We start from the raw sequence: 16,801 nt of genomic DNA, 5'->3' as shown, positions 1-16,801 counted from the left end.
TCTAAGATCTTTGGGGGACCCTGAGTGGCTGATTGGTTTAAAGCGCTCACCATTACGGATCACAGCCATCTCACCCCTGTCTGTGGGTTCGAGTCTCGGGGTTGACCAATGTGGGTATGTGAGAAAGCTTGCCTGTAACTTCTCGTATGTTGGTGGTTCTTTCTGGGGATTTTATAGGGTTCTTCCTTGACCATTTATACTGGCCACCATGTATAGCCTATCTTGTGCTGAAAATTTTTGTTGCACCCTATAATAACAACAACAACAACTAAAATCTTTGCAACAAAAAGTGCACTTGGTCTACACAGTGCACCCAACTTTGATTGTTGTTGTTGTTATTATGGGGTTTAGTACCATTTTTCAGCACACAATAGACTATAGGGGGTTTCACGGTTGCAACAAAGTTGCTGATCGTAGCACCTAAAATTACCTTCCTTAGCTCCAATGCGCATGCCCACAAAAAATTTTCAGTTCTGGATAGTTCACTGTTCTACACTTGTTAAGCGAAACATAGTCAACAAAGGAAGGTCTTAGCTGTACTACAGATCATTATGGTTAAACCAATGAATCAATTATATATGCCAAACATCCTTTGTTCATACAAGGAGAATAATTATCGACATTAAATCAGATAATTAGATTCAGTGTCCATACTTACATTATATCAGATAATTAAATAATATTTACTTTCCATACTTAAATGATATCAAATAATTAAAATAAATACACTGTCCATACCTGATAATATAAATTCATTATCCATAATTTCAGATACATTTGTAGGAATATTTCACTCTGCTGTCCGATTTCAAACATTTATTGCACATTTGTGGTTATATAACTTTAACGAAAACAATCTCAACAATTTGCATTTTTAATATGTTGATATATCCTTCTTTCTCAGTTATTTTCACAAGGCTAATAGTTCGTTTATAACACATGTTAAGAAAGTTATAACACAAGTTCGATAAGAAAATTATAACTTGAATTCGATACGTCAGCTGATTTGTAATGCTAAATATTTTATAGCAGAAAGTTTTTTTTAAAAATGGAACACAGAATTTTAATGTATTCAGAGGAACTTCACAAAGCAATAATTATATTTGCTATCATAACAATAAATGAGTATAATTAATTCAGATGGAATATTTATTCATATTTAGGTGTAAATATTGTACAAAATTCAGATTAAATAACATGCCCAGTGACGATTTTTTTGTTGTTTCATTTTCTTTTTGACTTTTGAAACATCAAATATTGGACGGTGCATGCAGTAACTTTCAGCATGATTTTTCTTTGCTTGTGCTGACACGTAATAACTCTCAAATTTGCTGGGGTTTTTAGACAACATTTCTGATTGCCACCAGCAAATTGATATAGAACAGCCTTCTTAAAATTCATCAAATATGTAAGTTTTAAAGATCCAATTATTTCACAGATTCCATCATATTACTTTAGTTCGCCTTTTAAAGTGATATTAATCCACGTGACCGGATGTAAAATTGCAAACAGTATGATTTAAAAAAGAGACTGCTTGTAAGAACATAGTTTACAAGTCAATAATAAATGGATGCTCACAAATATTCATATTTGTTGTCTTTATCTATCAGTCACTCTTTCTAAATTAGTATCATGTTATACTTGTTTTTAACCAGAAGTATGTTTATATAATATACGTATGTGAACACACATTCATTCGAGGATATACATACCCATGCACCAGATGAAAGAAGACAGACATACAGACAGATGGGTGAGAGCCACAGATGTCCTATACATGCATAGTGTGTCTAACATCGATATTTCTCCAAATTGTATAACTCTAAAAATTTCTAGTCGTTCAAGAAAATAAAATTAAAATAATCATCAAGGAGACTTGTACATGCGCCTGTCTGTTCAAGCGTGGTTGACATTTGTGCATTTTGAAAAATCTCAAGTTATTTCATGACAAATATAATGAACATTAATAGAAAAGCCAAGGAAATAAATTTAAAATAATCAAAAAGGAGACTCGTACTTGCATCTGTCTGTTCAGGCGTGGTTGACATTTGTGCATTTCATGAAAAATATAATGAACATTAATAGAAAAGCAACAGTCTAAATCAATAATAAAAATACCTCAAGAAGTTAGAATTTTTTTCTCGTTGTCGTTCAACCTTCATTAACTGCAGTGATTGAATCTGTACAAAAAAAACCATATTTTCATTATTCTTCAAGCAAGATAAATTGCAAGAACTTTTTATGCAACGATACACTTTCGCACAATCAAATAATACAAACTAGAGCATAAGGTAGTAATGGATAGATAATGAAGTTCTGAAATGGGCAGATAATATTTATTTGAAAGCTGGGAGCAGCGCAAGTTAGTGAGAAAAAAAATAAAAGATTAAATTTCTTTTTAAGATAGTGAGATAACGATCCTGCTTGCATAATGTGAGCGGTCTGTCACATTTTATTGATCTACATCTGCCATCTTAATTGATTGAACTTTCCAGAAGTGAGTTGCACCGATATGCCCTCTGGTGTTTTCAAGGGGAGATACTAACCGTGAAAACCCCTATACATGGCACCAGTATTAATGGTGGAGGAAGAACCCTGGAAAACCCCGGAAAGAACCACCGACCCACAAGAAGCTACTGGCAAGATTTCTCACATACCCACATTGGCTGAATCCGAGACTCGAACCCACACAGACAGAGGTGAGATGGCAGTGATCCGTAATGGAGAGCGATTTAGACCACTTGGCCACTTGAGGCCCCCGCACCCAACTTTGAATTGATGCACCCAAACATTCAGTGAAGAACTTTGTGCAATTAACAAAAATTGCTGACAGAAATTGAATTTTATGCATTTAAACAGTGAACAGAAGGAAACAGTTATGGAGTAGTTCTTCTTTGGTTTGAATTGCTTCATTGAGGATCATCAGATGTATTTCACACTGAAAGGAACAAATGCACAGCTTTTAACATTAAACATGTTGACTAATTGATGCCTAGAGCAACTGATTGTTGAGGATTCTTAAATACTAAATGATCATCAGAAAGTTAATTTTGCTTTTTTGAAACCTTTCAGTTCTGGAAATGAAGTAATTGTAAACAAGTGTTATCTCATTGAAAAACAAAAGTTGCTCCCATGTCACCATCAAAACAAATCTAAAGGTGAGAGTGAGTTTCATGAACTGGTGGTGCAAAGATATCAACTCTGTAGTGTTGCAATGATAAATAAGAGTCAGAACCAAGTTATTGAAAATAGAGTACAATTTCTTCATGTAAGACAGAGTATTGGTTTTTAGTTTTAATAAAGTTAAATTTCTCATGGTAGCTTTATGTGATCCAGCAAGAATGTAAAATTAAGTGAAGCCTTAGTTATGCAGTTTTTATGCAACAGGTAAGGTTTGCACTGCAACTTAAAAAATTTCAGTTGCTTTGTTAGTATTTCTGGAATATTACATCTTTGATTTCTGTCATCACCAAAGTCAATACAGAACGTCTTACTTAAGAGAGTTCACCCTCATTTACAATAATTAACATTTGGATTATATATTTTTTATACAGCTGTCCACCTTTTTATGAAAAATAAAACTTCCATGGATAAGTCAAAGTGACAACCTTGTCACAATAAATATAACTATCAAAGTATAGAAATGGTGACCATCAAAGAAGCTGTTTCTAAACATGTGTCATTGTTTTACTTGTGTGCTGTTTCTTTTAGGTGCAACAGCATGTAGAAACATTGTGCAACAGGTCAGAGTAAAACTGAGAAAGTGCAGGAGATCTGCAGACACAAATACAGCCTATAAGTATTCAGATGGAGGTAAGATAAATGTCCTTTTCAAGTTAAATCTACAGTGCAATAGTTTCATTATTTATCATGTGATCATTAACTGAGACAGGGATCACTATAGACTTTGCCCATAGGTCATAGTTGCACTCCAATTGTTAATGGCACACTGAAATTTATTGGAGGGAAGGACTGACTTGCTGTTGGATTTGTTTTGTGGCTAGTGGGCTGTTCCAAAACATATTAACCTAACATGTATGTTATTATAAATAATATTATGTTGTTATGTGTGTTTAGTTTGTCTCTTCATTATTTAGGAGAGAGAGGACATGAAATAGACAGGAGTTGCTGTAGATAAAATGTGTGACACAGAGGGTCTTTCCAAAGTTGGCAATTACTCTTCCCAGTATTCAAGTCAGATTTATAACCATTGTTTAGAGATTGTTTGTTGCAAATCACACACATTTTTAATTCCCTCATGTGGATTTCACATAAGTTATCCTCCAAGCAAAAAACTGTGACTTAAATCTTCTTTGAATAAATTTCCTGATCACATTAACACTGAGAAAGAAGTTCCACTTCCCTCAAATCCAGCAATCCTGAAAAGATGAAAAATTTAGTCTTTCCTGCCTTGAATACATAGTTCACATGGTCATTAAAAATCACTTAATGTCACTGAGAAATGATCACCTCATTTCAAGGTCGTGAAAGTCATTGATTTTTCACATAGGTAGATCAAAATCCTTCAATTTCAGAGATTTTGTTTAAAATAAATTATGATGGAAAACTTTGCTTTAGAGTCATTTATTTAATATTGTGCAAGGATTGGAAGTGCAGTTTGAAATTTTCATCATCTGCTAGTTTATTCTGCCATTGTCAGAATTCACGAGAAGTATTCAGACATTGTGCATAGCAACCCTTTTTTGTGATGTAATTAATGTTGTGGACTCTTACTTCACCACATGTTTCTGCTAAGCAAGGATGGTTCATTAGCAACAGAGTCTTGTAAACAAGCAATTGTCTCAAAATGCCTTGAAATTGCACATTCAGCAATGGTTGACTGCAAGACAAAGACTTCATTAAGTGGCTGAGAAAAGATGTGACCTTGAAATACAAAGTGCATTGCATAGTGTGCAAAAAAGATGTCAGTATTGCAGAAATGAGCATTGCTGCCAAAAGTTGGAACTAATGACAACATATGAGCCTGATATTTTGATGTCAGCATTAATAGGGTCAGCACAAACAATGTCTTTTAATTTGTTGTCATTGCTGTCATCTGCATCATAAATGCCCGTTTCATTTTCTCAGAGTTGTACAAAGACAATGGGGGCACAGTTTCGGTGACAGGTTTCATACAAAGCAGTGATATGCTGAAGGTTGAAACATGGATGTCAGCTGTCTTTCCAGGCAGCAGACAAACTGGAAGATGAAACAGAAGAGAACTAATGTCTCAGTCCAATTCCCTCAAAAGCAAAGAAAAAGATGAGCAGAGAAAAGTACTAGATTTACTCATGGAAGAGAAAGTACAGCTGGTAGAAAGCAATATTTGGTGCCTTTACAATGACTTTTATTATAATTTGCATTTGGCTCCCTGGGTGGCTAAATGGTCTAAAGCGCTTGCATTTACTGATCACTGCCGTGGCTTCCCATGAGTCGGTAGTTCTTACTGGTGTTTTCCTGGATTTTTCCTCCACCAGTTACACTGGCTGCCATGTATAGCCCATCTTGTGTTGAAAATTGGCATTAAATACCAAAAAACAACAAGTTTGTCTCCCACATGAACACGCCTTGAAGATCATTTCCCACCCATGCGACAGAGAAATCTAGCTGTTTTGCTAACCTTACTTTTCTTATCTGTTTAGTCATCTCAGACCAGTCGTCTCAGTCAAGGTGTCCACGCTCTCAGAACTACTTTTAAAAAAAGAAACCCTTGTCTTCTGCTGTGCCTGACATAGTTGTACTAAAATCAAACAGCAAGAGCATCAAATATATAACAAAAACATAGTAACTTAAGTTAAATCCATCTTTGAGAACACACCATACAAAAACATTTCAAGAGAGACAAAGACAAACACATACGATGTCAAGCTTTTTGGTATTATGCTAGTTTGTTCCACGCAGCGTGGTCAATTTTATCATATATACAGGCTTAGCTCAGTACATTTTCAGGTCAGCATCATTAATGTAGCTGAAGCTACCTAACTAGTTTTAAATACTTTATGCTAAACAAATTATATACGTTTAGCTACATTTAATGACGCTGACCTGAAAAATGACTGCTACAGATAGGATAAAATTTTCAGTACTGATCCATGCACATAGACAATAGACCTATACACTTCATAGCCTCCCAACTCTCTTAACAACTATGGAAAACTTAGCCAGAAAAGTGTTATATAAAACATGCTTTATTCTAAATTTTTAAGCATCTCCATTGTGCCCCAGCTGAATAAAAAAATACCTACAATATTTAATGACAAAAAATGTTCTTACCAGCCAGAAGGAATCATTTATCCATCACCACATTGATCCATAAGCAAATTTCACTGTAGCACTTGCCATATTTCCAGGACAAAAATAAATGTTCAAAGAATCTGTGAACTTGGAAGTTTAGGACATGGTTATCCGCTAGAGTCCATTTTTGGAGGGTCTATTATACACAGGGGTAATTTTACAATCAATATTAAGGACAACACAAGTATGTCACAAACAGTTTCACCTCCTCCAAAGAAAAGAATACTTATATATGATAGTGACACAGATCTCTAATTACCCATGAATAGTAAAGCAAGTTGTTACTCTTCGTTATAGCTTGTACTAAGTATAACTACAGTAGAGCTGAGTAGCCAATATCGTTTTATTATTTACAGTATAACTTTTCAAAATTGGAACTAATGAAAATAAAACAGTTTCTTGCAATAAATATTAATTATTTATTGTCAATTTCATATAACATCCATATATTAAATGTGATAATACCTCATTACTATGTGACATTTTACTTTGTTATTTTTCTTTGCTCACATATATAAACTGTGACTTTGGACATAACGGTCACACCACAGCCCTCATTAACATATTTATATTCATGCGCCTCATGTAAACATTGGACAAGAACACAAGTGAAGAATTCTTTTTACATTAAAGGAAAATATTTGGTGAGAAAAATTATCTACGTTGGGGTTAGGACCAAGAAAAGGAAATCCCAGTCCCGGGGTTACATTATATGTCTCTCCACTCGGGCAAGCCTTGTGGGGAGACAAATAATATAACCCCTTGACTGGGATTTCCTTGTCTCGGTCCAAACCCCAACACAGATTCTATACATCTGAAACCTTTTATATTGGTGCTGGAAGTCAGATTTCATTACAGGAATTTTTTTGATCTTCACAGTGCAACAGTGGAGATTTTCATTTTGAGCCATTTGTTCATGGGATCTCTGAAGATGATCCTTCCGTCAATATTTTGCTCACTGGACAAAGTGATTCGTGATTACATGAGATCCTAATCTAAGCAAATGGGAAAAACCTTTTACATTGGTGCTGAAAGTCAGATTTCATTCCAGTAATTTTTGGATCTTCACAATGCAACAATGGGATCTCTCTCAAAGTTTTGCCCACTGGACACAGTGATTCATGATTACATGAGATCCTAATCTAAGCAAATGGGATAACTGGTCTTGATTTATACCAGGCATCCCCACTTCTGATCAGCCAGTGGAAGTCACAGTTTATATTGATGTCCACATGACTGGCATGGATGCCCAGTTTCTACCCTCCTTTAAAGATGTGAGTGGAGTTGGGTCTCATCAAGAGTGCTGCATGCACATCAGCCTCCTGCAGATGATAGCCAAGTGAATGTTGTTTGATTATGGCAGGAGACACTAACTGCAATGAATATTTTTATTCTTTACAAGTACTTGACTTTCATTAGTTATCTCCAAAAGCAAAGGTAAACAAAGTGTCAGAACCTCAGCAATATTGTTTGGTATTTTCTTCTTAAAATATGTTACCTGATCATAATACCTTAGGAGAAAACTACTACTACCTTGCAAATCTAGCCCTACCAGGCTAAAAGTATTTAGCCAAAAAGCTTGAAGTTATCTGCCAGCTTAGGTGGCAGTTCCGTAGAGTGGTATCACCTTCCCTTCATATAGGGATTGGCATCACACCCCACGAATGCTTCAATTACTATTTTTCACTTAGGTGGCACTCTACAGTTTTGTATTTTGCATACGGTTAGAATTTTAAAGAAAAAGACTTTCCCCGTGTTTCTTCACTGGTTATACTGGCTATTTAAAAAAGACCTTGTATATCTTAGGTATTGTTCCAAGAACCTTTAGTTCCCTTTATTTTGGTGTATGATTGATGGGTGTAATATGGGTTATAGTGTATACAGTTTGTCCTTGCATCAGATGTGCACCTTTCAAAAAACTGCTAGCTCCACTTGGGCGTTTTTACTTCCTGGACTTCAGAGATAAATTGTGGAAAAAAAGAGCCGATAACTTTTTTTTACATTTTATATTGTTTGGTAATTCATCCATTGCTCTTTCAGAAGCCGGTATTGTCTAGTTACACAAAGTTCATTTTCCCAGGTGCTAAAGATAGTTTACTTTAGACTAATTTAGGGTGATTTTTTTAGCACAAGGGAGCAGTCATTTTAGTTATCACAGTGCTTAGATAATGTACAGTTTCCATAAGTACAATATCCGAAGAAATGTCAGCCACATTACATGAAAGTAGCATAGAGATATGCAAACATTTTCTCCACTGTGCATGTTTCAAATGCAAGCAACTTCACCTTATATGTCACTCTCTAAAAAGTACATAATAACTGGCGAGTGCTCCCATAAAGAGAACATAGGTATTATTATTGTATGATTTAATTTTGATTGTATGGCTGAAACATTTAAGTCGCAAGCATCAAAACAGTCTTTTTGAATAATTCTCTTGTATTTCCCCCCACAGAACAGTATTTATGAGTGCCAGAGTCTCTAACAAGTCCAGCCTCCCCCCCCCCCCATGATAAAAAGTGAGCTACTTTAAGGATAAAAGTACATAATTGGTGAGCGCCCCCATATGCCTGGTAGCAGTCTCTCTTCAGGCAGAGAGACCTTACAATTCACATAAAATTTGGAAGTTTTTGACCTTAGAGCAAGTTGGAGGAGCATTCTCTTTGAAGGGAAGTATACTCCATCTATACATGTACATCTTTTCTTTTCTTTCTTTTTTAATGAAGTTTCAGCCTTTTCATTGTCATCAGTTTGCTGTCCTCACACACTTAGATGCCTTTGGTACATATCTGCTTGGTTTGTTATTGTGTCTCCTCATTTTGATATAGCTGTATTTAAATATGTGCAGGTCTAGTGTTCAATGTAAAATACTCATATAATATTGATGTATACTTTCCACTATTGTTGGATACATATAAATACTTTTTCTATAATAATGTAGTCTTGGTGTTCACTTCATAGTTATATATGTGACACTTTACTGGTTTTACTTGTATAGGCTGTCATTTTGCCTTTCCTACAGGTAACATTGTCCTTAAAGTTGATATAGCATTCACTTCATAAGTAGCAATAGTAGCGCTTCGGTTCATTTTTATGTGGATGTTTTGTGTGTAAAATGCAAAGCTCAGTTATATTGATGTATAGTTTCAGCACAGTGTGAAAAATACAGATCAGTTTTCTTTTCATAATTTAATTATAGCAAGCGTCCATTTCATAGTTACTATAAGGGACTTTTTGGTGATTTTACTTGCATAGGCGATCATTTGGCCTTTTCCTATATGTGACTTTTATTAGAATTATTAGTATAGCATCCATTTCTTAAGTATTAATAGTAATGCTCTAATAATGTACCTGTCTTGGCAGCCACATGCTCCCTTTTACAGGTAATTGTCAGAGTGTGTAGCTATGCACATGCACTCTGAATTCATAAAGCAGGTTATGTGTCATGCTACACCAGAATAAATTGTCTGCTCTATTTTGCCTTACAGTTTTAGACCATAGGCAAGACCAAGTGTAAGCACTGGAAACATGGGACTGACAAGCACTCTACTTTTGTAGCTTGCTCTGGTTGCCAATCAATGAACACATATCAGACTTGTAAAATGTGGACAGAAAGCCAATATGCTTTTGTACTGGGGCTTTTTAAGGGGAAGGCACAGAATCACACCTTCAGTGATGAAGACATTATCAGTTTGCAAACTGACATCACAGTGTGGAATGACTATGTTTCTTATCAGCATCTCACTCTACATGGTTTATGAACTACAGAGTGGTCTAAGCTATCAGAGACAGCTTTTACTCATCTGTTGCTGTCAGATCATGATAAACCTTTTTGGAGGCCATTTACCACATGGGCTCAACACCTGATTGCTTTATCACCAGCCATTGAACAAGAGGTACGGACCAGCTGTGTAGATCAAATATCCTGTATCCAGTCTCAACTATGATGGCCATATTCTGCCATAACTGGACTCATTCACTGTCAGCCAAAAGACAAACAATCTTTGTCCAGTTTGCCAAAACTGTGTAATACAGGCATTCTTGTGGCTCAGTCTTACCCACATAGTATCACAAAACACTCACAAACCTGCCAACACTCACAATTTTGGCATGAATTTCATAATAGCGATTCACTTATTCATGCCGCATGCCCAAAAATTCTCCAATTCTCATATGCTTTCGTTAGGAATAAAATAACTTTTATCCTGTTAAGTGCTAGTCAGAATAGCAGCAGAGGTCAGTGAAGCCAATAATGGCCCTGTATTGCTAGTCATGATGTTAGTAGAACAATATATAATTGTCACAGCTTACCATGTGGCAAGCATTGTAAAGTATATAATCTATATATAAAACAGAAGTTTTACAAATACTTGTGTAGAAAACTGGGGTACAACTGATTTTTTTTTAATGGCATATGTGCATGCATATAGCAACTGCAATTTTTTTTAATAAACACTTAATGAAGACAGATTTTTTGAGTGTAGGACTTTTTTAGAAATTGAAAGATTAGCATATATTGTAATTTGCTTGAGTTCATATTTTTCTGTGCATGTGCTGACACCACTAACCATTAACTGTTCACTGTTTCATCTTATGTATTAATATCATTACTTAATTAAGCTTCACTACAGGTAAAATGTTTTCACCTCTGAGGACAAAGATATGTGTTCTACAAAAAGTGAAATATAGATTGGAGTACACCAATCATTGACCATCAAACTTCGATGTACATTATGCTTTTCACACAGTAGTGAGTTATGAATTTTAGAATTGGGAATGTGCACAGGTGCTCGTATTATTGCTTACAATTTACCTGTTATACATATATATGATATAATAATATTAGTATCGTTTCTTACAGTTTGCATGTCATACATGTACTATATAATAATATTATTATTGGGTATGTGGCAGAATGATGTGAAAAAGCACAGTGCAAGCAAAAGACATATTGATATTGGGAAAATTGAGAACACCCCCAGCTGATTTCAGCTCTGGAATACTTGAAGCCACCTACTCAAGTCCTCCAATCTACCATTGCTGAAGCATTGTTTGCGAGTTTTCTTGTTCAACATGACTTGCCTTTCTCAGTAGGACATAAGCAACAGTGACAGTGAAAGAGTATTTCCTACTGTGAGGAAAAATAAGACAAACTTAAGTGCTGAAATTTTGCAACAATTTTAATCACCCAGATTAATCAGCAGGCAAGAAGCCAGATCTGTTTCAAGAACAAATTTACCATAGACCATTTGAGGACGTTCAAGTCTGCAACAGCATCATATCATGACCATATAGCATGAAGTTTATGTATATCAGTATATTTCGCTGCAAATAAATTTGTACATGTAATCAGTGTAATAGTGTGTTTATTTTTATTTTGTGATTTTCATATAATGTATACTGACCATCAAAGTGGATAGAGCAAGTGTCATGGTATATTTTTTTGCTAAATGTGTCCAAAATTCACTCATTTTTTAACCCTCTTTTCATTAATTGCCAGTCTGGAGGGTTGGCAGCTCTGAATTCATTGCAGATAATGCCCAGCTTAATGCCTCAGTATCCAGGGAGTGTCACTTCACTTAGTTCTCAAGCCATTGACACTGAAAAGGAGCCTTTACTTAGCAACTGTTTGGAAGTTAAATTATCTCACCAACACAGTCATCATACATTGTAAACCTTTTTCAAGTAAACTGAAGCAAGCATATGCAGATATCCTGCACGACGGCATGAACTGGTTTTGTGGATCAAATATCCCCTAACCCATCTCAGCACAAAAAATGTGCTATGTCATGCAAGATTAAATGGCACTCTTCCATCAAAACCAAACTTTGCCATGCTTCTCAGATCGCAACAGATCACTACCACAGTTTTAAGTCAAAAGATGGAAAGTTTTTGTGCAGTTTACCTACTCCACATTCATGGATAAGCCACGGGTCACTCAATGCATCCTGTACCCAGTTTTGTGCCCCAGTACACACAGGAAATAGAATCACTGCATTCTCATGCCTTTATCACTCAAAGGGAATACTCAGAGATCAACTCTTAAATCAGGACATTCTGCATGTATGGTGGATGCTCCGACTGTCCTCTCAGATTACATGAGCAGCATCAGTGTTGCCATGTTCACCTAGATGCAACAAAGTATGTTCACAAGCTCCATTGTCTTTACCAGATCTCACAGACAAGAGAAGACTTCCTTCTGAGCATCAGTCAAGGAAGTATTTCACTTGTTACCACTCTCCTCCTCATTCTCCATCAATATCTTGGTCCAAAGTTTCAGCATTTGTTAACATGCTAATCAACAAAGACAAACTGACATTCATCTTTTATCACTGTCAAGTTGATTGGCTGACTTGGAGAGCATTACAGGCACATAGCAGCCATGGTTATAGTAAGCTGTCATCAGTGAGCAAGTCGGATTCCATCTTGCACTGTGCAAAACGGAATAGTTTTGTAAATTACATAGCCTATAACCTGCTACTAACATAAAGAATTTGACAAAGTTCTGGAGGATACTGTAAGCTCTGTTGCATCATTATCGGACTTTGCCATCTAAATCTGACTGCATGAGGTCAATAATGAAGCTGAGCCTGCTTATGTTGATCAGAATACTGTAAGCTGTACTGACATCAGTGCACTGGCACTCTTACGGCTCAGTCTACCCATCGTGCCACATTGCACACTGCTTGCTCCTGTTGTGCCACAGTATCCACTTAATATGGGTGCTTCTTCTGGGGAAACAGTTCTGATGATCCATTAGAACTTAAAATCCACAGTTCTTGAGAATCAATTTCGATTAAAGCACAGAAAAGGGGATCATTCTGCTCCAGTTTGGTTTCTTATGCACCCTCCCTTCCTCTCTGCAGTTACATCCATATGGAGAGCATGCCTCCTACTCCTAGTAACTGAAGTATTTATGGGATTATGTGCCAATTCCTGAATCAATGTTAGATCATTCTATCAAACTGTCACGTATGTGGGCAAATAACTTTTAGCTTCTTAGCTAAAATGTTTTAGCCTGGGAGGGCTGGATTTCCAAGTTAGTAGTATTATGATTGAGTAAGTATTATTGAAGAAACATATTTTACTTGGAAAAAAATTGGTTTCTCTGGTTTTGTAGTCATTAACAAATCAGCATTAGAATCTGCTACATCCAGTGCAATCACAGTGTTTTAGCAGACTCATCCAGATGCAATAAACTGATTGACTGAGAATGGTCCATTCACCCCTCAGTCTTCAGTCCAATCTTTGCCTGCTAGGTCTGCTTACTCAGCACCTTCTTTAAGACTGCATCTGGTTCTTTAAGACTCTGTCCCTTTCCTGATATGTATTGAACATAGCCCATATTTCACACTGGATATAAAGCTAAAACAAGCCAAAGTACGTGGGAGGTTTGAATTTGAAAATAGTTGATGATTTTTAATATTTTATGAGCAGTCATTTGTTATCTAGGAAACATATTTTACTATGAAAAAATTGGTTTCTTATATTTTTGGGAAAATGATTTGTATCATGTGTCTAGTAATGGGAATTAGCAATTTAATCAGACTCGCCAGTGTCCATAGTGTTTCATTGGGGATCTTGATTCCTGGCATTAGAGGTCAAGGTCACAGGGCTAATAGTACACGATTTTGAAATTTATCTAATTTTTAAAAATAAATTGTTCATGGCTGTAAATTATACAGAAATATCTTTAGTTCGATTTTGCCTACGTGACGTGAATCTTTCAAGAACATAAAATTGCATAAGCTCTATAAAAACGATGCTTTTGTATTTGTTGACAAGAACTACATGTATTAATAGTCATAATGACAACTTTGGCTTAATTTCTCATTGGCTGATGGTGCTTAGATGATGCTAGAAGAATTCAGTAACTTCCCATTGATTGGGCTAGATCACATGAATAGGCATATTTCAGAATGAATGGAGTGTAATGATATGTAACGTCAAGGTATGTTGTGAAATATAGTCGTAATAGGTGTGTATAAGGCGAGAACTGAGCAATCAAATTCATTCCGATTTTGGAGTCATCCTCATTTCTTGTGTTCCTGTTTTAAGTTTGCAGGTGTGTTTTATGTTGTACTTAAATATTATTTGAGAGGAAAAACATTTGTTTGGACAGTTCAGTGGAAGTAGAAAGTGCTCATTATTTGGACTATAATATTATTCTGGAACTGTTGTGAATTATTTAAAGGCATTTTGGAAGCCTCCATCTTGACAACATCATGATTCTTAGCAAACCAGTACATTTCCAGTTTTGAAATTTATACAGAACTTTTTCCTTCAGTAGATCTTTCATAGAAATTTCTCTTGATTGTTCTGGATTCACTTCATAATACTGAATGTTCATATCACATTCTAATTTATAATGTTGATAATTAAACTCTTCTTTCAGTTTTTCAAAACTTGCTGGTTTTATTTCTTTCTGTTTCTTAGTTCATGACCATAGAGTTGTAACACAATCTGCAAGAAGTAGCTATATCTTCATCTCTCCATACATGTATCGTTATCAGATTTATCACAGATTAGGAGAGGAATAGATTGGTTAAAATATCAGAGGTCAAACTCACACTTGATATTCAGGCATATAATTTTAGGGTTGCAGCAACATTGTCACAGGTGAGAAAAGGTTTGGATTATTATGATTATTATTATCATTATTATTATTATTAAGTGTAGATCTTCACAAGCGACCTTTTGTCAAGCCTGCCTTCTTTATGGAGCCAACCTTGTTGGAAGCTTGACATAGTGATCATTTTGGCATCCATGAGCTATGTCCATCGATACCCTAGGTTAACCTTATTGTTAAAGTTTTTTATATATGTCTTTTCTAGGTAAATAAAGGACAGGTTTTATAAAAAGGAGGTTTCATTTTTCTTTCAGAGAGCTTTAGTGAGCTTCCACCCCCTTATTCCCCAGGTATGAGAACCAGTGATAGCAGCCATATTTTTCACAGTTCCCAGGAGGGACATAATTCATCACCACAGCAACAGACGCCATCACAACAGCAACAGAGACCAACTGAAGACAGTGATGATGATCTGGTTGGTGCAGTGGGAGGAGCCAGTATAAGATGAAGGTTCATGGTCAAAAGACAGTGTACTTGACAATGTTAAGCCTGTCAGTGGGATGATAGATGTTATAAGGAATAATATTTATTTTGAAGAATTTAGTACTATGCACAGTATGTATGTTAAATATGTCAAGGGAACATAAAGTAAAATGTCAATTATCCAGATTATTCACTCATATGGACTGTTGTTGTGTCCTTCACATTACAGTATACACATGTATCTATAAATGAAACTAATTTGCCATTCACTGCACCTACAGAGAACAGAGTAATATAAATCAGAAAAAACACAATTGAATATAGTCTCATACAATTATAATTATAGTGGTAATATGTACACCTAAATCTTTTTAAAGTCAAAATAAATGTAATTAGGAGAGAGGGAGGAAGAGAGGGAAATTTAAAGAGAGAAAGTTTATTCTTAATCCATTTGTTTCTGAATGAGTGCAGCTGTACTTTTAATTTGTACTGAGATCCCAGGCTAATCAAAGGAGATTAAAGAACCTGGACAGTCGAATGAGGCATTCTGTAGTTGTGGCAATTTAACAGGTGATAATAGATAATCATCTACCAGCATAGGCATAAATAGAATCCATGCCAGCTGAGTTTTCCTTTATCAGAGCCCTTTGATACTTGTGTTCAGAAGGTCAGACATAAGGTGGCTGTCTGTCACACCAGTGTTATCATTCCATCATGTATTGTCAGATTAGCTCTTATATGTGAAGCACAAATGTAAAATCTTAGAATCAGTTTTAGTAATTAATTAAAGTATCAAAATAATATTTGCATTGCTTCAACTTTATCTTCGCTTAAACATGTCAAACGTGTGCAGACTATTAATAAATAATATTTAAATAGTTCATGATACTCAGAGTCAAATGTACAATTGTTGTATGACCCTTTTATTCCACATATTTCCATTTAAAATTCTGCTTTTCACCAAAATTCAGTAACCTGAAGAATCAAGTATCTGGACAAAATATATGTCTCCCCCCCCCCCCCTTGGATCTAGATAATTGTTTTACTGTGATTTGAATTTTTGATCATCCTTGCTATAACCCAGTTCAGTAGAAAAAAAATTCAGCATTTATGGACCCTAACTAGTGAGTTAGAGAGCTACATGTTAAGGATGTGATTTGAAATGCATGTAGGTGTTTATTAATAGGCAGAACTAATTTATTTGTAAAGTATAGCACAAATATCAAGTTGTCCTTGTGCAATATATGACTCTTGTTGTCTCACTTGTGGTAAGAAATGTCTAAACATAGATAGATATAGCACAAATATCAAGTTGTCCTTGTGCAATATATGACTCTTGTTGTCTCACTTGTGGTAACAAATGTCTAAACATAGATAGATATAGCACAAATATCAAGTTGTCCTTGTGCAATATATGATTCTTGTTGTCTCACTTGTGGTAACAAATGTCTAAACAT

General features: G+C 35.5%; 1 protein-coding gene across 1 annotated transcript in view; it reads left to right on the top strand.

Moving 5' to 3' along the window:
- The window catches only part of LOC149787817 (uncharacterized), a 114,413-nt gene extending 98,109 nt beyond the window's left edge, over positions 1-16,304 (top strand). The window contains exons 10-11 of the mRNA XM_089975673.1: positions 3,712-3,813; positions 15,176-16,304. Of these exons, the coding sequence (XP_089831799.1) occupies positions 3,712-3,813; positions 15,176-15,369 (296 nt within the window). The 3' untranslated portion in view covers positions 15,370-16,304. The remainder of the gene's footprint in view (positions 1-3,711; positions 3,814-15,175) is intronic.
- The last annotated feature ends 497 nt before the right edge of the window (positions 16,305-16,801 follow it).

Source organism: Sinohyriopsis cumingii, chromosome 11 (assembly GCF_028554795.1).
Source record: "Sinohyriopsis cumingii isolate HCF-2022 chromosome 11, ASM2855479v2, whole genome shotgun sequence".
Lineage (NCBI taxonomy): Eukaryota > Metazoa > Mollusca > Bivalvia > Unionida > Unionidae > Sinohyriopsis > Sinohyriopsis cumingii.
The sequence above is the reverse complement of the archived record's forward strand: the minus strand, read 5'-3'. Positions and strand labels throughout refer to the sequence as shown.